The sequence below is a fragment of the Cebidichthys violaceus genome, unplaced genomic scaffold, assembly GCF_023349555.1.
Source record: "Cebidichthys violaceus isolate CVI_PGR_0920_01 unplaced genomic scaffold, fCebVio1.0.p SCAF_16, whole genome shotgun sequence".
NCBI lineage: Eukaryota > Metazoa > Chordata > Actinopteri > Perciformes > Stichaeidae > Cebidichthys > Cebidichthys violaceus.
This window is the reverse complement of record NW_027176329.1, coordinates 10,035,001-10,058,640: the sequence shown is the minus strand read 5'-3', so window position 1 is coordinate 10,058,640 and position 23,640 is coordinate 10,035,001. Positions and strand designations below refer to the sequence as shown.

The following is a 23,640-nucleotide window of genomic DNA, read 5'->3' as shown; positions in this document are numbered from 1 at the left end:
CAGTGCCAGGAGCCTATGAGATTATCCAGAGCTGTGACGTCTCTCCAACGTCAGTCTGGTTCAGGGTGGTGGGGAAGTTGGAGATGTGCACTCCTGGTGTCAACACAATTACAGCTGTATATGTGTTCTTCAATGAAGGGGTGATCACAGTCAACAGGAAACATGACGTCTGGGTAAGTGTCTGGATAAAGATGTGACATTAATCTTACTTTAAAAAAATGAATGTTACTATAAAGTGTTCAATCTGTGTTTACAGATAAATGGAAGAGCGTTGACTCAAACCACTTTCTCCCAGAACGGTGTGAAAGTGGTGGTCTCTGACAATACAGTGATAATTAACACTTCCAGCCTTCAGGTGTCTTTTAGTTCAACTAATGAACTCACTATTACTGGCAGTGACGAAGTAGCTGACGTGGTATGTGGGGTATGTGGAACCATCAGGCCTGCTCAACTACTCAGGCCGAGTGCTGCCTCTGCGTCACTGAACTTTGGGCAGTGGATGGCTCCGGATTTCCCCCAATGGTAAGCAACATAAATGATGCCACTGATACTAAGAAGACCTCAATAGCAATTTCCCCAGGAATTGTTCTTCTAAAACAAAATCTTACAAAAAAATCTTAGTTCTGTGGTCAGACGAAACAAAAATCGAGCTGTTTGGCCACAATGCCCAGCAATATGTTTGGAGGAGAAAAGGTGAGGCCTTTAACCCCAAGAACACCATGCCTACCGTCAAGCACGGTGGTGGTAGTATTATGCTGTGGGGCTGTTTTGCTGCCAATGGAACTGGTGCTTTACAGAGAGTAAATGGGATAATGAAGAAGGAGGATTACCTTCAAATTCTTCAAGATAACCTAAAATCATCAGCCCGAAGGTTGGGTCTTGGGCGCAGTTGGGTGTTCCAACAGGACAATGACCCCAAACACGCATCAAAAGTGATAATGGAATGGCTAAATCAGGCTAGAATTAGGGTTTTAGAATGGCCTTCCCAAAGTCCTGACTTAAATCCCATTGAGAACATGTCGACAATGCTGAAGAAACAAGTCCATGTCAGAAAGCCATCAAATTTAACTGAACTGCACCAATTCTGTCAAGAGGAGTGGTCAAAGATTCAATGAGAAGCTTGCCAGAAGCTTGTGGATGGCTACCAAAAGCGCCTAATTGAAGTGAAAATGGCCAAGGGACATGTAACCAAATATTAGCACTGCTGTATGTATATTTTTGACCCAGCAGATTTGATCACTTTTTCTGTTAACCCATAATAAAGTCATGAAAGAACCAAACTTCATGAATGTTTTTTGTGACAAAGAAGTATCTGTTCCAATCACTCTATCAGAGTTGTAGAAATAATGGGGAAACTCAAGGTGTGTGTGTGTGTGTGTGTGTGTGTGTGTGTGTGTGTCCAGTTCACACTTGTTTTGGTTTTGTAACAAAAAAAAAATCATGCGCCTCAATTCATATAGTTATCAAATGATATAAAGCATGGTGTTACCTTTTAAAACGGTGTACCCTGAGAGACAGTAATGTCGTTCATAAACCACTGCTGTGACAAAACCGCAGTTCCATAATCTCGCGATATCTCAATGGTCGGCAGCCCTTCTCATATCACGTGATGTGGGCAGAATACTCACTGCGGCTTCATTTCGGCGGACGTTTCGTACGGTAAGAAATGGATCCCTTTTTGAATTGTTTACAAAGACTTAAGTCTAAATGTATCACGATTTATCATGTGTGCAGATTTGAAGTACAAAGGCATAACACGGAAGTAAGCACGAGGCAACAGGATTTAAAATGTTCAAACACATAGGCACAATCCTCTCGCTTTCAGTTGTCGCTGTGCTAGATCATCTGTGCCCGTTTTGCTGTCAACTAACTAGCTCAGGCCTAACGACATGTGTTGTGTTTTGTCTTTATTTCATGACTAGTGTGCCCAACGTTAAAAGACAATCAGCCTCTCATCGGGGATTTATTTATTAGAGATATTTTACATTCCCAACCTCCAATATCTGAATATTTGTCCGAAACATCCCGATGCCTCTTACGCGGGTTAATTTAATGCTAGACTCACGTCTGCCACTGCAGTCATCTTGTTGTCGCTTTATTTTTGCCCGCAAACAAAACATTGAAGATGCATGAATTGTACATTGTGTTTCAACGTTGCAGCTCCATGTGGCTGATTAGAGTCTGAAAGCATCAGCATGGAAATGATGAAGATCGAGCAAGTCATTGTTGGGAATGAGAGGAGATCCACCTCGGCGGAGATCAAGTCTGAGCCCGTGGTCGCCCCTCTACAGTCCTGTAAGCTAACGTCTATTATTGCATAGTTCATGCACGATGTGATGATAATCTAATTATTTTCTCATTTGACAGCTATTGCAGTATAGCATGCAGTTGTATATTTCTATTCCCGCTGTAACTGATCATAAAACAACGTGTCATCTCCTTGTGATGCAGATCAGCATGAGAGTCTGCAATGTTTTCAGTGCTTCATCACTTTCTGTAACTCCAAAGCAAAGGAGAGACACATGAGGAAAAGTCATCGGGACCAGTATAAACAGCACCTGCAGCAGGTAGGAAAAAGCAGACTGAAAATAAAAATGCAAGGTCAGGATTCAAGTAGTGATGCAAATTCAAGCAATTCATGTGTAATACGGTTTAATGTTATTGCCGTCATTGTTATCATTATCGATTAATCTGCAACTTGTTTTGTCCATAAATTGTTTGATCTATAAAGTATGAGAGAACAGTGAGAATGCTCTTTACTATTTTCCATAAAGCAGTTTGACGTATTCAATAGCTTGTTTTGTCCAACCAACAGTCTGAAAATCCAAATACATTTTTTAGTATAGTCTCATAGAAAACATACAAACAGCAAATTGTTAATTTTCTGTTGATCAACTAATCAAATTCTTTAAGCTCAAGTGATTTCTATGAATTGCAACTGCGGTACGAAGTGGGATTCTGTATATATAATAGTTGACCGGTTTGGTATTTTTGTGGCTGATATCAATATACGAGCCGATATTTGTCATTAACATAAAACATTTTGTATAATTTCGGAATGGTTATTATAGAAGTATTACCGTGGTATATACAGTATGGGACATTTTACAAGTGAAACATTTGTCAGTACTCCCTAACACAAATCTTCTGTGTTGCAATTTCTTCTGTATTGCTGATATCGACCACTATTGGCTGGGCTGATGTATCAGTCAGGCTCAGATATAGACGCAGATTTTCTGCAAAATGTAGTCTTTTTATACAATATATCATTCCAGATGAAAGTGAACATGTAATTGAACTTCAAGAAAGATTGTATTCAGTTGATTATTGTAAATGTCTTTCATCATTCTTTCAACAATCTGTGAATAATGCCTTTAGTTAGGATTTCATATTTTTAACCAATTTTCTGCCCCTCATTCTTGCAGACTGATACAGTCTTCACTTGCTATAAGTGTGACAAGAGCTTCTCCTACTCTGAGGAGCTAAGCCAGCACCAGGCCACCCACAGCACAGAGGAGAAGCCCTTCCTTTGTGCTTACTGCCAGAAAAACTTCTTTACCTTCACTGAGGTGAGTGCGCAGCAAGCTACATGTTTTATTGTGCTTGGGAACTGATTAAATAATTGTGTATGATGAATGTTTAATGTCTTGCAGCTGAACAAACACAGACGACATGAGTGCATAGAACGACGGTGTCCCTGCAGGGACTGTGGCGCCTTGTTCCCCAGCCCTTCGCGTCTTCGCAACCATCGTATTTCAGTGCACCCCCAGCACCCCATAGTGGATGATGACATCAACACCTTCCAATGCTGCAAATGTAGTCACAGTTTCAAGACGGAAGAAGAGCTTCTGCAGCACCAGGAGAAATTTGCCAATGATATAAACTGTGGCGTTAAGCCGCAAGGCAAAAAACGTGGTCGTAAACCCAAGAACGCAGCTCAAGGAGGGATGGTTGAGAGCAAGAAGATCAAACAAGAAGATGAAGCAGGATACAATAACTCTACAACAGAGGGTTGCACCTCCAATGAGCTGCAACCCGAGCTCAAGATCCCTTGTTCCGAAGCAAAATGTGACCTCATATTCCCTTCTGTTGCAGCACTGCGGGCACACAAAAAGGAGGCACATGGGCCTCCCCCTCGCAATGCTCATACATGTACAGAGTGTGATGAGAGCTACGCTTGGCCTGAGCAGCTCAAAGCACACATGGCCAGCGATCACCACTCTGGATACACCTGCCCCATCTGTGAAAAGAGCTTTGCACAAGAGAGCACCCTGAAGATCCACCAGAACACCCATGCTGAAGGAGAGGTGGCAACAGAAAAAAGATAATATATGGGGAAAAGACTGTAACTTTATCATTCACATAAATGATTATCTGCGTGTTTTGTACCATAATCTGTCTAGTGTAGGTAGAAGATTTTTATGTGAATATTTTAGGGTGAGAGTTTTGGAAGCAAGGTTATGCAACACATGACTTATGGAGGTTGTTTCTGGAATGCCATTTTTCAATTGCTTTTAGAAAGACATCTGACGCTTGTCAATAAAACTCTGTACAGATCTATACATAATTATGATTCATGTCCACTATAAGCTCATGTCAGAAGGCCCTTGCTGTCCATATTACCTCTATTGTACCTGGAATGTTTTTTATTCCTGTAGACTAGCTAGCTAATTCTCCCTCAAATATGGGAATGTTTTGTATTTTCAGGATGTACACATAAGGGTGTCAATTACACAGAGAATGTAAGTCCTAAACATCATAGAACCCAAAAATCTGAAAAATGACCTGTGTATAGGATGCTGTAATGATGGACTTCAACAAGTTGCATTAAACAACACTTATGTTTCTGGGGTGTCTTTGGCTGTCAATTTGTGTGAATGGTTTAATGAAATATAGTAATGGTGAAGGTTGACAGTCACTTCTCCCTGCATCTCATGTAATTCCTTTGTGGAAGATTATGCTCTAAATAATAACAATACTAGACTCAATATTTATTTTTTAATGAACAAAAGTTACCCTAAATTGAAATTAATTTGTTGGCTATGACTTTGGTATAGTGTGTGAGTGATATATATATATATATATATATATATATCAAAATATATATATATATATATATATATCAAAATATATATATATATATATTGATTTTCGTTGTATTGCATGTATTAAAAAGAAAATAATGATGTACAGTGCTGTGAAAAAGTATTTGCCCCCTTCCTGGGGTCTTATTGTTTTGCATATTTGTCACACTTAAATGTTTCAGATCATCACATTTTTTTTAATATTGGACAAAGATGACTCGAGTAAATACAAAATGCAGTTTTTTTAAATGATTTCATTTATTAAGGGAGAAAAGCTATCCAAACCTACTTGGCCCTATGTGAAAAAGTAATTGCCCCCCCTTGATAAATCATGAATCAACTGTGATTTTTTGGAAAGCTGAGTTCAATTTTACTGGCCACACCCAGGCCTGATTACTGCTAGACCTGTTGAATCAAGAAGTCACTTAAATAGAACCTGTCTGACAAAGTGAAGTAGGCTGTAAGATCTCAAAAAGTAACACATCATGCCTCCATCTAAAGAAATTCAAGAACAGATGAGAGACAAAGTAATTGCCATGTATCAGTCTGGAAAGACCCCAGAAGAACATCTAAAGAACTGCAGGCCTCACTCGCCTCAGTTAAGGTCAGTGTTCATGATTCAACAATAAGAAAGAGACTGGGCAAAAATAGCCTCCATGGGAGACTTCCAAGGCGAAAGCCACTGCTGAGCAAAAAAAACACAAAGGCTCATCTCACATTTGCCAAAAAACATCTTGATGATCCCTGAGACTTTTGGGCAAATATTCTGTGGACTGACGAGACAAAAGTTGAACTTTTTGTAAGGTGTGCGTCACGTTACATCTGGCGTAAAACTGACACAGCACTTCATAAAAACAACATCATACCAATAGTCAAACATTGTGGTGGTGGTAGTGTGATGGTCTGGGGCTGCTTTGCAGCTGCAGGACCTGGACAACTTGCCATAATTTATGGAACCACGAATTCTGCTCTCTACCAGAAAATCCTGAAGGAGAATGTCCGTCCGGCCATCAGTTCATGACCTCAAACTCAAGCGCACTTGGGTTATGCAGCAGGACAATGATACGAAACACACCAGCAAGTCCACCTCTGAATGGCTCAAAAAAAGCAAAATGAAGGTTTTGGAGTGGCCTAGTCAAAGTCCAGACTTAAATCTGATTGAGATTCTGTGGCGTGAGCTTAAACAAGCTGTTTATGCTCAAAAACCAATCCAATGTGGCTGAATTAAAACAATTATGCAAAGAAGAGTGGGCCAAAATTCCTCCACAGCGATGTGAAAGACTCATTGCCAGTTATCGCAAACGCTTGATTGCAATTGTTGCCGTCAAGGGTGACAAAACCAGTTATTAGGTTTAGGGGGCAATTACTTTTTCACAAAGGGCCAAGTAGGTTTGGATAGTTTTTCTCCCTTAATAAATAAAATCATCATTTAAAAAATGCATTTTGTATTTACTCGGGTTATCTTTGTCTAATATCAAAATTTGTTTAATGATCTGAAACATTTAAGTGTGACAAATATGCAAACAATAAGAAACCAGGAAGGGGGCAAATACTTTTCCACAGCACTGTATGTGATAGCCTGTACTACCCAGTGGTGTAAAGTAACAGTATATTTACAAAGCTACTGTACTTAAGTACAATTTTGAGGTACTGCTTTATTTGAGCATTTCCATTATGTGCAGCTTTATATTGTATGTTTTACTCCACTACATTTATTGTCGTTACTAGTTACTTTGCTATTTAAGATTCACATACAAAACATACATCTGTTCATATTATTTAACATTAGCTGCTTCTTTGCTTTTACATGCAGGACTAGTAATGTAGTAGATATTGCTACTTTTACGAGTGACCTCAATACATATTACACCACTGGTACTATAATAATTCAGCAATTCATACACAAAAGTCAACGTTTAACAATTAACAATTTAACAATCTGATTAAAAAAACTAAAACTGGTCTTTACAGGCGAAGTCTCCCAGTTTGCCGAACAGGCGTCGTCCAGAGGCCTTAACAAATCCTGATCCTGCTATGGCGAAGGAAATGCCTGCCTTACTATGCCTCTGATTGGCTAGTACTCGTTGGTTGGATTGGTTAGATTTAGGCATTATGGGTGAGATTGGTTATGGTGATGGTAAGAATATCGGTGTAAGCCAATCAGATGCAGAGTAGGGCGGGTTATGTCAAATATCGCGTCATGAGGGGGAGAAGTTCGTTTTCCCATGATGCACTTGTGAATCCTTTCTATCTCGCGCCTTTGCATCGGCGCAGTCCATCTTGCCTCACATATAGTTGCTGTCACACTCTGCCAGCTCCCCGTCCGTGTTGTTGTAGTAAATAATGGCGGCATCGGGAGGCGGATTATCATCTCCCGCTACTGCTGCGGGCTTGAGCATCCAAGCGCCGGCTCGGGCTCGCTTCCCGGGTCGGCCGTGCACGGCTCGCAGCAGGTTGCGGTCGGAGAAACGTACCAAACGCGGAAGATTGGGCTCGGACGACGGGGAACTACCTGCGGAAGGGCCGAGGCCCGTAAACATCGGCCTGGCGTTGAGCGAGGACCCGTCCCTGCTGCGTCTGCTCGGTGTGGCGGAGAAGCACAGGAGGCAGAGAGATGCGGGCTTCGACTCCAGTAACAGTGAGGAGGTGAACGAGCTAACTGTACTATGTCAGCTAGATGGGTAACAATACGTCTAATGGGACACATATGTCCGTTTTTTTCTTTCAAAAGAACGACATTTAAATTAATTTGTCTGTTACTTTCTGAAAGTATTGAAGCTAACGTAGAGCTAGTTAGCGGTAACTTAGCTAGTGAACACTAACCCCCAAATAAGCATTGTAGCTAGCCGCCTGCCTGGTTAAAGTTATGTTTCAGATTGGTTAATCGGTGAATTTTTCTTCGCATTTACAATTAAGTTATTAATTGTTAATTTTCTGTTTTGAAGTTGCAAACAGAGATCAGCGTCGGTCCAGCAGAGTTATTTTTGCATGAAAAGAACATTAGCCGGAAAGTTTGGCGGTATGATAACAATCGTGAATGCGTTTTGTTGTGGAAACCAGTAGATGTCTTTGTTTATTCATCCCCTGACACGTTTTGTTGAGTTGAACTTCCCACACTGCGCTGACATACACTCGTTGATAATCTTGTCGTGGTGAAAACGTTGCTGCTGCTATCGTGGGGATCACTTTCTCCATGTTGGAGCGGTCAGCTGATTGCTCGGTGTTTTGAACGTGTGATGCGAGGGAGAGGCAAACAGAAACGTTACCTTCACGTTATAATGGAAAAGTCAAATTTGAATCATACACTGAAAGATGTTGCAGTATTATTGAGAATGTTGTACAGGTGAAGTAAACGAGGAATCAAAGCTTTCCCAACTTTTTACTTTTACTTTTATACGGTCAGTTTATTTTAAAGAGAGAGCAGGGTTCTCCCCTGATGGCCATGATGCTCTAACGAGCACATTTGTGATGCTTGCATAGGCTTTGTCACAAATGATGAGTTATTGCAAAGTGCCATTCCACCTGCTGAAATCAAGTTTTCCGTGGATGAAAGACAATCATGTCTGCAATCATCTAGCTAAGAGACAGACACAGTATGTGTCTGACACAGACACAGTATGTGTATTTTGTTTTACTACAACTGATCTTTTTTCTCTGTATCTGCTCTAAAATGCAGACAAAAACTTAAAATGGTATTGTGTTGGCCCACTTTATTTATTCTTTCCCATTTATTGTGAGAGGTTTGCTAGATCAAAGGTTAGATGCTCTGAGCACAGTCTTGCTTCCCAACTGGTAAGAGCTGGAGTAATTCATAATGAGACCTAACTACTGTATTTTATGCAAACTGATGATAGCGGACTTGAATCTACCACACTATGTTCTTATTTTCAGCATTTCTTCATAGAAGACAGAGTGTTAGATTCCCTTCCAAGGTGGTCTTATTGTAGCTCCATCCAGACGTGATGGTGATGATGATATATTACCAAATCTAATCCAATCCTATTATTTAATCTCCAGAGCAGGGGCTTTAGTCTCTGACATCAGTTGGACTTCACTGACGCAATCCCTTTAGAGTGGACTGTAACAGAGTCACATGGCTCAAAGCTTGTGGGTGCCGATCAACTGGAGTACCACACGTCACATAGTGCCACACTCAAGAGCTCTGCAGTTATTTGGGAAAGATATCAAATAGGGGGGTTTCATCTATGTAGTTGTTTTGCGCATGAAGATGGATGTGAGTAATTGGAAGTCAAGTTGCAGTATGCTTTTGATTTGCTGTAGCGTGCAATCTTTGCATCTGAGGGGATGCTGGAGGCGGACTGTGCTCCATAGGATCTATTTAAACCTTTTTATTAATTGTCTTTAAATGTATTTCTAGTACTCTGCGTTTAGGGGAGAATTGGGCTAATATGCACTTGTTTTTTTATTCCACTATGGCTTGAGTGCTACACTCTTGATTTATTTAAGAGAAAATATCGTTGCATATCTCACTCGCAGTGAGACACGTGCTGAGGTGGTGCACAGTTAGAGAATTTGGCACGTTATTTCTTGCAGTTGACTCACAAATTGAAACCACAATCTGCTTAATTTGGTGCCTCAGCACTGTTGTGATACAACTCTGGAGTAAGGGTTTAGAGCCGTGCTGAACTGTATTGCCAGAAGGGCTAATGCCTGATAAACAAGGTATGACTCAGAAGTGGATGAGAAAGTACGAAAGCATCATTCCATCAGAAATCAATTATTGTCTGACCCCAGCCCTTTCGATTTTAACTTTTTTTCATACATGTTAACCTATATAAGACAGTGTTAGAACGTGGTATAATTAACCAGAATGACCAATCATTCAGGATTCAGGGGCTCTCAAAGTCGGCTCGTATTGGACGACCACCCCACCTAAAAGAGATGGATACCTTTTTAAAAAGTAAACACAACACTATGGTTCTGTAAATATTGCAAAGCTAACAAACAAGGTTATAAATATTTTCAGTACTTTTGGCCCCAATAAATAAATAAAGATGCATATTAGGTGATATATTATTTTTTTTGTCCTTAAATATTTATTTGCAAAAAACACGTAAACTCTAGATTTATTTTTACATTTTTTATTATGTGATTGGGTAGACAATACATTACATTCAGTTGAGCAACAGTGGGTCTCTCTTGTGCAGCACACCTGTCCTGTCTTCAAAATTCTCAAATGTGTTTTTGCCAATCAAAGGTTGTACTTTGTGTTTTTCTCCAGGAGGAAGTTTTTGCTGGATTTGGGACCTCAACAGTTGGTCCTCAGAAAGCTCCTCAGGCTTCGTTACTCATCCAAGCAAAGCCTCCCCAAGCTTCAGGCCGTTCTCTGGCAGCAAACCCTCTCATTGGAAATATTATACCCAAGACCCCAAAACCATCTCTTATTGGGAAAATTGTACCACGGTTCTTTAAAGAAGACCAGGGTGTCCAAGAGAGCCCACCAAAAGACAAAGAAGTACCCAAGGTGGTAATTAAACTGCACGGCAAGCAGGTAGTTCTCACTGCAAAAGCCAAACATTCAGGCGAGCAGGCCTCAGGGGGACAGAGCAGTACAAGATCAGCTGACTTTCTCAGGAAAACAGGAAAATCAGCACACTTAGGCGGTAGGCAAAACCAAACAGCCACTACCTCAGCTGGTGGTACCAAGCAAGCTACTAAGGTCAGAGAACGAGGCGAGGTGTCGGAGGACTCAGACACAGACCAACCCCAGCCACAGAGATCTGTGGGAGGCATGAGGGGGTTTCGAATTAGGCACACCAGACGCACATCTCAAGCAGTCGCTCTATCGTTTACGTCCTTTCACAAACGGCAGAGGAAGAGAATAGCTAAGGGTGCCTCTCCAGAGGCTGGAGCTGAGGCCGGTGCCCAGAGTGGAGAGGAGGCAGCAATGCCCCTTGAGTGCAAAGCCACAGATTCCTCTGAAAGAAGAAAACACAGAAGACGCAGGTCTGTGTTTGGTCACAAGCGAAAGCAACTAAAAAATGCCCCAGAATTAAGACGTCCAAAAATGGTTCGTAATCGCATAAGGCGTGTTTTTTACACTTATGTGCCAGAGCCCATTCCAACGCTGGACGAGAACGAGCAGCAGCAGCAGCAAAGGCAGAATATCACTTCATCTGAGGGTGAGTTGAGCTTGTTTCCTAAACAAGTCCAGAAAAACTCATCCACTCCTGTAATGAGCGCACGGTCCTCACGCGTTATTAAAACTCCAAAGAGGTTCTTGGACGAGGGAATTATTTCCTTTCCAAAGGGGCCTCTGTCAACATGGTTGAAAAGTCAACAGAGAGAGGACGGAAAACCAAGTCCATCACGTCACGAGTCAAGCTATGATACCAACTTGCTGCAGTCGGACAGTGAATTAATATCCATGGCTGAGAGCCCATCTGCAGTGACAAAGTTCTCATCAAAGCCCAAGCCAGGAACGAGCCACCTAGAGATCTACAACAACCTCAAAAAACTAACCTTGAAACTGGCAGAGAAGAAGAAAGGCCACTCCAACACAGAGGGGGATCATACACATCATGGCGACGCTTTGACCTCTCATGTCAGGAAGAGACGGCGGTCAAAGATCACGATGGAGGAGATGGACTCTCCTGGTGTTGTGAGGAAACTAGCTGTGTCAGTGAACGCTGATGTGAAAGCACTCTCACATTTGCCATTGGGAGAGACAGGCAACAATAGTAAGAATTGTTTCTTCTTTTTGTGTTATTATTTATGAAGATCTTGTTTTTACAGATGCTTTAAAATGTTCTTCCTGGAATTGAAAATTAACCAAATTTCTCTTAGATTAGTGAGATGTTTTTAATATCAATGGGGCTACACAGTTGAATTCATGTTCAATTGAGAAAAAATAGTCAGCAGAGACATAAGCCTGTGGTTGATTGTTTTATTTTTGCAATTTTTACGATGTTGCTTTATTAGACAGGTCAAATTAGAAAAAAGACAAGAAAGACTTACTAGAGAATGCAACAAATCTCTAGGCTAAAGAACTCCATTAAAATGTTGAATGTCTTGGAAATTGCAAAGAGATAATCAAACAAACTGAAGTGGTTATTTCACTGTTTAGTGTATAGGTGTGTTTTCAATAGATGGTTTAGCGTTTGTTTGTACATCACAGTATTCACACATTATTCACACTGTGTAATACAAATGAAGCAGGAGGTGTGGCTGCAGACTGTCATGAGGCATTAGAAGTCAGCGGGCCCAGCCATCGAATTGGTCTCACTGGAGCTAATAAGACGATGCTCCACCTGCTGAAGAAAGCCAAAGTCCAGCTCATCAAGATTGACCAGCAGAAGCAGCTCAAGTTGTCACAGGTAAGAATCCAATCTGTGCAGAAGTTTAAAAGATTTTTTTTAAAAGAAAGATTAAATAATTGTTCCTCAGACAGGTACATATGACTACACATAAATAGTCACTATACACTCTATGACGGAAATGACATTTGCCGTTTCCAGGCTCTCAAAATGAGAATTTGTTGCCGCTCTCTGTTTTATATAATTGTGAGCTGAATATGTTTTGTTTTGGAGTGTTGATCAAACAAAACAAGTCATTTACGGATGTCTCCCGGACTCTGGGAAAATAATCCTAATCGAGGGCACCACCCGGTTTACCAACCAATATACCAGATATATGCTGGTAATTGGGGATGCACCAATCTAACTTTTTCATTGGCGATACCGATATGTGGGTTTTGGGTATCGGCTGATACCAATGTTCAATTAATAAGCTCTATGCCTCACTGTGGGGAAGTGACTATATTTTATGTGAATGGCAACATCAGGCTTGACTTAAACATTGCTTTCTCAACTTTGAAAACAAAATATAACAAATAAATACAAAGACAGAAATTAACTGAATTGTTATTTTTAGAATAATAAATCATACACCAACAACTTGGTTAAAAATCTTAAATGAACAGGAACTACAATTCTAGTGTAAAGCTTTTAAAAATGCAGACAAACTGATCTGAACTTAAACAGGGTTTCAAATTTCAATATATAATTTATTAAGTTTCGAAAACAACAAATTTAATTATATAGATTGGCCCCATTTTCACAAATACCCGATCCAGCTATTTGAGTCCTTACCGGCCCCTATCAGCATCAGTGAATCCCTGCTGGTAATGACTCACCACATCCACAGAGCAAATGAAAGGAGAATTATACACATAACATTTGTTTAGCCATCTTATTTTAGTCTGAACTTTACAAGTCAGATTGTAAGTAACATGGCTTTTTATTACAGAAGGTGCAATACCAAAATGATGTTGTAGCATCCTTTACATCAAATCTTGTTTTTCTTTCTTGTCTGGTCCAATAGTTGGGCTCCAGAGAATCACGAGTGCCAGTGAGCGGAAGGAGGAGGAGGAGAGTTGGTGTATCTCCCAAAGATATCAGTCCTCAGGTAATACTTTCAACAAAAAAAGTAATTTTTATGTTTTCTTTTCTGTGTTTGAAGCAGCATCAGTCCACTGAAGTTGTAGTCACCCGTGGTTTGGATCTTGATCATTTATTACGTGCAGAGGAGGATCCCCTCCAACACTCTGCCTGTTTTGTTTGTGTTTGTGTGCAGATGGTCATGAAAAAACAACCGTTAAACACACAATGTAAGGCTGTTGAGTCATTAGGAAAAACTCCTGCTTTTGCACATAAAGCAGTGGAAAACCTGCATCAGCTGCTGCTGTATATCCGCATACAAAGAAAAAGATTAAAGAGTGCAGCTTTCTTTGTGGCGCACCTTCAAAATAAATATATTCAATCAGCAAATACAGATGCAAAGCAGTAACAGCACCTCAGAAATATATTGATTCGTTTTTAACTTTTTGCACTTAAAAATAGACAATGTATCATATAGGGCTGGGTGATAATTACAAATGATTATTTATCACCTTTCAATGGCATCATATCGTGATGAAATCATATATTGACATATCGTGATACATAATTACGTCATATTAACTGATAATAACAAGCACATACTTTTTTTTATTGTGGTTTGTTTTTACATCACACTTTATGTTACCACTCTGTTCAATGTGATTAACAAATGTGTTTATATTTTTTTATTTATAATTTCAGTTGAAACTGTTATGTTCATTTTGCAAAATGAAATAAAATACTCAATACTTTTCATTTGTCAAGTAATGAGTTCACACATGAGTTTTCAAAAATAGGCTTTACTATGTGGTTATTTCATATAGAATTTATTTATTGATTTAAGATATTAAATAACCTATATTGTGATGGTGGATTTTGGCCATATCGCCCAGCCCTAGTATCATACTATTTGTGTAATGTTAGACTAGATCTTTAGAGGGCGCTTATATAGCTCACAAGTGATGTTGCCATCATTTGTTCAAACCAAATATTTCTGCATTTCACAGTTGTTGTTTTTTTTGTGTGTGCAGGAGCAGCTGCTTGGGGGTCCGAGGATCAAACATGTGTGTCGGGCAGCAGCAGTGGCTTTGGGGCAGCCCCGTGCCATGGTGCCAGATGATATCCCCAGACTCAGCGCCCTGCCACTACACGAGAGAGAGGGCATCACTTTTTCTCCCGCAGCAGAAGGTACAGTGCATCCACATGTGTTGTTTTTAAGCAAAATGCAGAAATGAACTTCTCTGTAGCTGTACAAGAGGAAGATGAGCACAGCAGTGCATTTTGCATTGCACTCTGTATTTACATTTTAATGGAGGTTTATTAAACAAGGTAGGTTTACATCAGTGCAATCATGGTTTATGATGACATGAAGAAAATATATTGAAGTTGTTAACTGTTATGCTGAAGGGGTTTATTCAGGATTGAACTCATTCCCTTGATCTTGTTGAAATGTCCAGAAACTGACACAGAACACAAAGGAGGGACCTCAAGCTCTCAATTTAGTAAAAGCACTCCTTGAAAAGTCTTAAAGCATTGAATTCAGTTTCCTCATGAAACAAATGATTTAGTAATTACTAAAGTTTTTTGTTGCCTGCTGTAGGCAGTAATGTTTGTTATAAAATGTTTTTGTATCCAATTGCGGGCTGTTGCACACTTCTAATCTAAAGGTAGGAATGATACGACAGTGGGTTGTGCATGCAGAAAGTGGTTCAATCCTTTTCATTCAGCACCATCTGACCTGTAGCAAACACTGTCACCGCTCATCAACTCATTATGGTCAAGTGTTGTTTTGAACAAAAACTTTTAACTTAATTCATTAAGTTTATTATTATATTGGCTTTAAGACGCATATTCAGATCCAAGTCGCATTTATTTTAATAATTATATCATTAGAATTGATTGTTATATACTACTGTGAGATGTATTAAAAAAAAAAAGGGACGTAATTTATTTAATTTAATATTTTAGGGCCGTATCATCCCTCCTGGTTTTCCATCATACTTTTATTAAGTTGCATTCTATCTGGTATTAAAAAGATCTGAAGAAATCTCTTCAATTTAAATGTAAGCTTCTGAACTCTTCAAAGACAAATTCAGAAGCTTACAGCGTATTGCAAAGTGTGCAGCATCAATTGTTGCTATGGTGCAGTTGGAGTTTGTGGGTCCCTGAAATAGTCAGGATTACCACATCATTCAGATTGATTGTAAAAAAAAAATAAAAAAAAAATAGATTAACTTGATACTGTATACAGCCATGCTCTCAGGTAGGTTATCTGTTTTTCAATCCAATTGCTCCTGAATGCTTCATCAGCATTTCTGCCAGTTTTTCTTTGGCAAAGCTGCTCTGCTAATGTATTGTAATCAAATCATTCGCCATCTTAAATATTTCAAACTGGCATAGTTAAGCTTTTGCATTAATAAAAACACAAACCAAAAAAGATTATTTTGTAAAAGAGCACAATTTTGAATAGCTTTTGGCAAACGTAACCTGCTGAGCGCAAAACATAAAAACTGCTTTGTTAGCTCAATGTAGTTGTAACCAAGATATTTGCCAGCAAAAATATCTTTTGTCACACACAGATTAGCCACCGCTGTTGGAAAGCTTTACCCAACACTGGTCGAGTGAGCATCACTCAGTATGAGGTGAGGAAGTGCCGTTTGACAAGTAGTCTCACTGCCCTGAATTATGTCTCCAAATGAACACATCTAGTGCTTTTGGGAAACACGGATCCTGACACAATGTTATTCCACCTACATTATTCATTTAAAATTATGACAGCAATGTATTTCTGTGCCAGCTGGCATTAAAATACTACCACTGGGGGATGCCAGAGGTTGTCAAAGAAATTGAGTTTCAAATCTATTTCTAGTAGTCTTCAACTCTAAAACGTCAAGTAGTGGGATTTACACCAGGCAACAATGGATTTGTCAGAGACTCCTGATGTGTTCGTCCACTCACTTAACTTTGTTCTAGAGTGACTTTTTCTTATTTCTTAACACTTCAGGCAGCCAGTAGTTACTTGTAGCTGTAGAAACCAGACAAAAGACCAGTAAATGAGTTTGTTTGCACCTTCAATCACAGCAGTTAGACCTGTAATGTATCCTGCAGACTGAATAGTAAGTGTTTGGCATCCACAGATGTCTCCCCCACATCACATGTACTTTAATTATGACTGAAATGTATATTGTGGCTCTTTTACTCATCCTCTCTGTCTCTCGCTTGCAGATGTGGCAGATGATGACGATGACGATGATGGCGTCACTGATCAGGGCAGGACTCAGTGGGTTGTCTCTCAGGAACAAATCCACCGAAGGAGGAGGAGGGGGAGGGGGAGGGGCCTCAGGTACAGAAAGAGGAAAGCCCTGAGTCAATATGCACCCGGGGGTGTCCGTGCCCGGCGCTGTGGATGCTGCAAAGGCTGTTTGATAGAGAAGGACTGTGCGAAGTGTATCAACTGCCGCGATAAGCCCAAATTCGGGGGCCCCAACACCAAACGTCAGTGTTGCATGTAAGTTATACTAATCACAAATTCTGTTTGTTGAGATTATGGAGCATACTGGTAAATAGGCATATTTACTGTGCAAAATGTCTGTGTTTTGTGGGCATTTCTCACACACCACTAGTGAGCTTTTGATGAAACTTAAGCAAATGTTTTAAAGGCAGTGGCACAGAAGACAAGAGCTGGCAGCATGAATACATCAACTATTCAAATATGAAGATCTCAAGTTGTTCTTACTTTGTTATTTAAAATAAACTTTGGGCGAGCAGACGTCTGGTCAAGTGAAGAAATGCCTCAATGCTGAACCATGTAACCTGTCACTCATATTTACATTGCGATTACCTTAAATTTAAACAATGGCCACACAAACAAGTAAAGGACGAATAATGTTGTCTGCTGTTATAAAAAAGGAAGGCAAGCATTTGGGAAAAAATATCAATCATTTTGGATTGACAAAGTTTAGAGTGCTTGTTGAGTTCTAAAATGTTTCATAAGTGCTCCTTAAAATACTGTTCTCCTAGGTTAAGCATTTTTGTACATAAAACATGAAAATACCTTTTATTTCTCTCTAGTAAAACACAAACAATCCGGTTAATGAAGGCAATCGATGTCTTTTTTACTTTTGATAAACATTATAGTGACATTTGACTGTTTCTCTCCCCCCCCCCCCCCCCCCCCCCCAGACATAGGAAGTGTGAGCGGATTGAGAAGGCGAAGGTTGATCGTGTCATCAAACCATTGAAACGTATGTCTCTAATTATTAGAGGATGCTCTCGTTTTTATCCCAGAGTGATTGTGTCTTTTTAAAACTCATGTGCTGTAATTAATTCTCTAAAACAAATTAAAAAAAAATATCCAAATATGAAGTCTGTTTACAAAATTAATCATGGGGCTCCCCTTTCTCAGTCCAGGCGAGGCGTTTTGCGGGCTCTGTGTCTGGCAGCGACGATGCGAACTGGAGGTTTGAAGGCGCAGTCGGGGGATTGTCCTCGATGTCGCCTGGAGTCAGGAAACAGTCCCTGCGTAACATCACACCACGCTCCTACAGCAGCCTGCTCAAGTCTGAATCTGAGGAGGAGGAGGAAGAAGAAGGAGAAGAAGAACATAAGGCACATAAATCACCAGTAAAGCCAACTATAGCTGCAGCTAGCAAACAAGGTAACAAAAGCTCTGTTTTTGTGACACAAACCTGTGTGTCTTTTCTTGTCACTGTATTGGTTTTGCAGATAGTGGCTTGAAGATCTATGACGTTCAGAGATTTGTTGCAGCTAGCGTATCACAAATGATCATAACTTTTATATTTCAGACATGGAACAGGTTTATAAAGGTCAGTCAACAGTAGCACCATTTTCTCTGGATTCCAGCTGTGGTTCCAGCATATTTTCTTTTCCGGCTTGAGACCTTTGATGATCTTATGCCCCCTGATAACGCCAACAGCTGGCGTTCGATAATATACTGAAAACAAGACTAGGCTACAAGACTGTTGTTATAATTGTGTTTTATAAGTATTGCATTACGTACACTGCAGGATGTAGTGTTAAAGGGTAACCAACTTACAATTTCCAAAAAACTACACATGGATACCATAGGTAAGGATCAGAAAGGAAATGTGACATAATGTAAACTTGATCAACTTAAACGGTGAAGCCTCTTCAAACTCTCCCGCTCAAGGCCCTCAAACTCTCGCAATAGCACTTCTCTAAAAAAACATTTTGAGACGTTGCATTCACACAATAGAATCAGAATGTTGTCTCAGATAAATTTTTCTCCTATTGGAGATCTTGCTCCTCAAGATGGCGGATCGCTGCCAGACAACCCTCCAGCTGAGGCGGTGAAGCCTCGCCGGCCGTTTTCCAGAGGAGCAGGGAGCAGACCCAGAGCTTACAAGGTAAAAACATCCAGCATCCTCCACTCTTCCAGTGTCTCACCTGATCAAACCTGGGTCAAATTGTACTTTTCTAAAATGTTTTTTGCGTCTTTTGGTAGTCTGTTAAATTTCCAGAAAGGTGACGTTTAAAAAAATGAGATGATAACAAAAATCATTGTTAAAATTATATATTTCTACAATTAAATTTGTCAGTTTAAATTAAGTGATTAACTTAAATCGTGATTTTGACAACCCAAATATTCCCAAGTAACACTTTGCCCAGGTCTGTGTCTCACTCTGTTTTTTTCACATTTTAATTTGATCATCTTTGTTGGAATGATCTTTCAAATTCACCTTTGCTAAACTTCTATTTCTGACTTTTAGATTTTTCCTTCATATTAAACCCCTTGCATGTGCTTGACCTCCTGTTTTTATGAATTGTAGATGTGTTCATGATAAAATGCAGTGCTGGTCTATCCAGACCTAGGATTTGAAATGTAATTTACATCTAAACTGGAAGGAAAAACTACTCATGTCATGTTAAAAGGACTAGTGTCTAGCATTTAGTGCCATGTAATGGTTGCAGATTGCAGTTTTTTTTACATATCATATTTAGCGGACATGAGATTTACATTTTCCTCTTTGGTCATACATCTACAGCACAGTGTTATGCACACACATGGTTTACAACAGGGTTTATGCCCGGGACTTTGCATCATGAGGGGGCCAAAGATTCAGAATATAGAAATAGATGACCTCAAAATGAGAACTACAGTAACCGGATGTTATCACTTAAAATACGAGAATTTCTTATAAAAGTTTAAATGGGTAACGATAAACACAAAAAAAAATTGTTTAATTTCACTTTGACAAACCTAATGATTTGAAAACCTAACTAACAATGATAGTATAAGCCTTTTGGTAATAGGTATATTTTTGATTAGGTCTCACACAGTATAACTGATCAGTAAAATCTGCCATCGCTTTCTAACACCACTAATATCAATGTTGAACGGGCTGTTAGCTAAGTTGAAACATAAATCTTGGCTGTGCCCCTTGACTCTTTGCTTCTGCTTGTTCTAGTTGGCTTGCACTTTTCAAATCACATGCCTATCCAATCAAGCAAACTTGCCAATTAGAACCCGTTTGCTTATCCACTGTCAAAGCTCTGTCTTTTTACCTTTTTTTTTTTTATATATATATATATATATGCATTACTTGAATCCCTGACATTCTTCATAAGAAATTCCCTTATATTTATGCACCGACATGTTGAAGTGTTGAATTTATCTCCATCTGTGTGTGTTGCTTGTGAATTGGTAATGATTTCTGGTTTTGTCAAGTTATCATGACATGTACCCATGCACACACAAAAAAACCAACCTGTGCATACATCTTACATTTTGAAACATCATGGCGACTGTCTGCTGCTCCTCATTGACGATTGACTCATTGGTTTGTGTTGCCACAAGCCAGTAACTCCATCTTGCTCCTCCTTTCACACAGCAACAAGGAAGCCACCGTATTTTGAAGAAGAGAATAAAAAGGAAGCAAGTACACAAAATCAACATGTGGTCTATTTAAGTGGCATTGTAACCAAAGCGACAAGGGGCTTTTCCTGGTTTCACCCCATTTATGGGCTTTTGTTTGCTGCAGATTTGTCCATGGTTGACATTTTTTTTACATTTTTATTTTTTTATTTATTGGTTTAATTGATAAGGGACAGTACATATTAATAAAAACATTCCTGTAAATGTGCCAGAGTTAGCCAAGAGGCTATTTTTCATCTGTAGTCCCACATGGTTGTGGACAGTATGCTGGTGGGTGCAAAAACAAAAATAGCGGTTATTGGTAGAGACCCAGTCTTCAGGAAATGCTTTTTTACGATACAAATGCATATATCTAATTGGAGTAAATGCATGGATGTAATCACATCTAAGAAAATGCACATATGAATATCTGCATGTGCTGGTCGAGCTATGCCCATCCAAACACACGGTATGTGCATGTGGCAACATTTTGACTAAAGGTTACGTAAGATTTTTTCATGTCTTGCTCAAATATAAAAAGCTATCTTAACACAAACAAAAAAATGCAGAGATCAATAAAGAGCCTTATATGTTAGGATTCTACCATATTCTTTTTCTAGCAGTCTTGCATACATACATGTAATGCACCATCAAACTACATATTGCACAGGGAAAATACACAAACCTTCTTGTAAAACAAACAAACGTTTCTACACTTTATCAACCTCAAACCTGCAGTTCCAGGTATAGTGATAGGGAAGTGCAAGTCTATCACTTTTGAAAATGTCTTTCACATCAAGGTGGTTGATTTCTCTCGTTATCTGCCTATTTTCATTGTTCAGCTTATACATCAGAGATGTCAGCCTTTTTGAATGACACTTAACATGACAAATTATTTGTTAGTGTTTATAGTATCTTTAAACACTTAACTTAATGTGTGTCTCTGTTGCAGCTTAAGGCATCTTCTTTACCTTTTCTTACCTCTTATTCCTGGCTAACATTGTCAAAGCTATAGCTCTCCTTTTCTGTCACTTTGGCTGCTGCCGGTCGCCGTCTCTGCATGTCACTAGTATTCGTGTCACTTTGGTACCTGTCGTGCTGGTTGGCTTAGGCAGTCCCCTCCTCCACAGGAACAGGAGAACACGGAGGAGACGGAGCCCAGAGAAACTTTACCAGAAACCAGCCCACCCAGAAGCCCAATGCCGAAGCTGCAGCAGCAGCTCCAAATACACTTACACCGCCTGCCTGATTTTATCGTGCAGTCTGCTCTGTCTTTGCCAAAACAGAGTCCCCAAAGTCTGGATCAGTGTGCTTTTCAGTCGCATCCAATACTGTCTCAGCTTTTAACGCAGCCTGCCATTTCACATTCATCCCATTCCACACCCCAGTGTCCTCCAGAACTGTCCCAGCCTGTTACGCCTCCCGATTCTCCACTTTCACTGCATACTATAACAGACTCTACACAGAAATCTCTGCTGTTACGTTTGCACCGTTTGCCCCAAGCCTGGGTGCAGTCAGCCTTGCATTTGCACAAATGTATATCATCACCATCTCAACAACATCCCCAGGCCATACTGCACTCATCTCTGACAGAGGCTTCGTCAAAGTTGTGTTTTCAGGAACAGCCGGAGTCTGAGGTGCAGGACCCAGATGTTTTGACTGAGGCGCATAGCACTAACAAAGATAAAACTGTACAAGTGCACCCTCAGACAGTCGATCCACACACAGAGTTACAGGAGGGCACGCAAGAGGAGCAGAAGGACAGACGATGCGATCAGCCTGAAGAGGAGGAGGAGGATGCCGGTTCTATAAAAGAGACAGTGCTGAAAAACTGTCTCACCACTGACAAACACTATGTCCTTCGTTCCCAGAATCCTGCAGAGTGTGCGTCAGTGACTGGGTTAACTAATGGGTTTCCCCAAAAGGGCCTGTTGCAGAACAAGTACAAGATTCGTGTAGACTTCAAGGTGAGGCTTTTCTCTTGTGTTGGGTGGCATTTATATATTTTTAAATAAACTGCATTCATCCTGGTGTTAGAAATAATGACTTGAGCAAACTGCATGTTTATTATTGTGACATGTTGTGGACCAGCAATGTAACTAGTAGTTGTTATGGGATCATTGTGAAGCTGCTTATTTTTTAGCCGTTTGAGACAAGTTAATAAGCTCATGCATCATCCGAATCTTACTTTTCTTTTTCTTTCCTTGTGTTTACCAGGAGGACTGTGCTGTCCAGAACGTATGGCTAATGGGCGGCCTCAGCGTACTCACGTCTGTCCCTACGACACCACAACCTGTCTGTCTGCTCTGCGCCAGTAAAGGACGCCATGAGGTAATTCTTTACCAGAGCTCGAGTACTGTTTCTGTTGCTAATATTTTTCACAAATCTCCAAGCCCATGTTTGCTTAGGTTTGTGTTGTGGTGCTCTGCAGGGCCAATAATAACTTTTGTTTCACACTTCCATCAGATGATATTCTGCCAGATCTGCTGTGAGCCTTTCCACAGTTTCTGCCTCTCACCAGATGAACGCCCCCAGAAGGAGAACAAGGAGAACTGGTACTGCAGACGCTGCAAATTCTGTCATGTGTGTGGCCGCCGAAGCAAGAGCACAAAGGTATGCAACCCAGCATCACTTATAGTAACATGTAAAACTAAAGAATTCTCCGAAATGTGTTAAAGGATATGTTCCCAAGTCTATCTTAATGCAATAGTCGTGTTCCCATGTATACTTTGAAACTGGGATTACTTGCTGACTTGAACAGTTGTGAACCTATCTTTTTAAATTGGGTTACATTCACAAACGCGTGTGTAATGTACATAATATAAAAGATTTAATGTAATTGCAAAGGATCAAAACTGGTAATTCATTTGTTCCATTTTATGATATAGAATTTCTTTTAGAGAAATGTATAAAATGGAAATAGTTTTTTGGACATGAACATTTAATAAAGATTATTTTTATTTATTTTTTGTAGCATGTTTGCAAATTTGAGAGAGCGATTGCATGCTGATGAGGTGCTAGTCAAATATTTACACCATTAATTAACTCATAACTGATGTACTTTTTCCTCTCTAGCCAGTGTTGCAGTGTCGGAGATGCCAAACCTCATACCACCCTTCCTGCTTGGGACCAACTTACCCTAAGCCTATGAACTGCAACATGCCCTGGGTAATTGCTTTAATTGCCATACATGTTTTTGTTATGCCACGTCCTAAGGATATCGATAGATAAATCCCAGAAAAAAATGTTTTGTGACATCCTT

At 39.9% G+C, this 23,640-nt stretch overlaps 2 protein-coding genes across 5 annotated transcripts in view; both read left to right on the top strand.

Moving 5' to 3' along the window:
* Positions 1-1,595: 1,595 nt before the first annotated feature.
* Positions 1,596-4,847, top strand: LOC137872399 (oocyte zinc finger protein XlCOF22-like). 2 transcript variants are annotated; one of them, XM_068710608.1, is made up of 5 exons: positions 1,596-1,659; positions 2,161-2,295; positions 2,452-2,567; positions 3,426-3,569; positions 3,654-4,847. In XM_068710608.1, the coding sequence occupies exons 2-5, from the start codon at positions 2,196-2,198 to the stop codon at positions 4,326-4,328; spliced, it is 1,035 nt and encodes a 344-aa protein (XP_068566709.1). In that variant the 5' UTR covers positions 1,596-1,659; positions 2,161-2,195; the 3' UTR covers positions 4,329-4,847. The 2 variants fall into 2 exon arrangements, with proteins under 2 accessions (XP_068566709.1, XP_068566710.1); XM_068710609.1 differs by lacking the exon at positions 1,596-1,659 and adding an exon at positions 1,696-1,762.
* Positions 4,848-7,404: 2,557 nt separating this feature from the next.
* The window catches only part of kmt2ba (lysine (K)-specific methyltransferase 2Ba), a 28,433-nt gene continuing 12,197 nt past the window's right edge, over positions 7,405-23,640 (top strand). Inside the window, exons 1-13 of one of the 3 annotated variants that reach the window (XM_068711140.1) lie at positions 7,405-7,730; positions 10,327-11,785; positions 12,261-12,421; positions 13,428-13,511; positions 14,515-14,671; positions 16,709-16,991; positions 17,666-17,727; positions 17,889-18,140; positions 18,776-18,870; positions 21,509-22,345; positions 22,596-22,709; positions 22,845-22,991; positions 23,454-23,546. In XM_068711140.1, the coding sequence (XP_068567241.1) occupies positions 7,428-7,730; positions 10,327-11,785; positions 12,261-12,421; positions 13,428-13,511; positions 14,515-14,671; positions 16,709-16,991; positions 17,666-17,727; positions 17,889-18,140; positions 18,776-18,870; positions 21,509-22,345; positions 22,596-22,709; positions 22,845-22,991; positions 23,454-23,546 (4,047 nt within the window). In that variant the 5' untranslated portion in view covers positions 7,405-7,427. Of the gene's footprint in view, positions 7,731-10,326; positions 11,786-12,260; positions 12,422-13,427; positions 13,512-14,514; positions 14,672-16,708; positions 16,992-17,665; positions 17,728-17,888; positions 18,141-18,760; positions 18,871-21,508; positions 22,346-22,595; positions 22,710-22,844; positions 22,992-23,453; positions 23,547-23,640 lie in introns of all 3 variants that reach the window. The other 2 variants (XM_068711141.1, XM_068711139.1) reach the window with 2 other exon arrangements.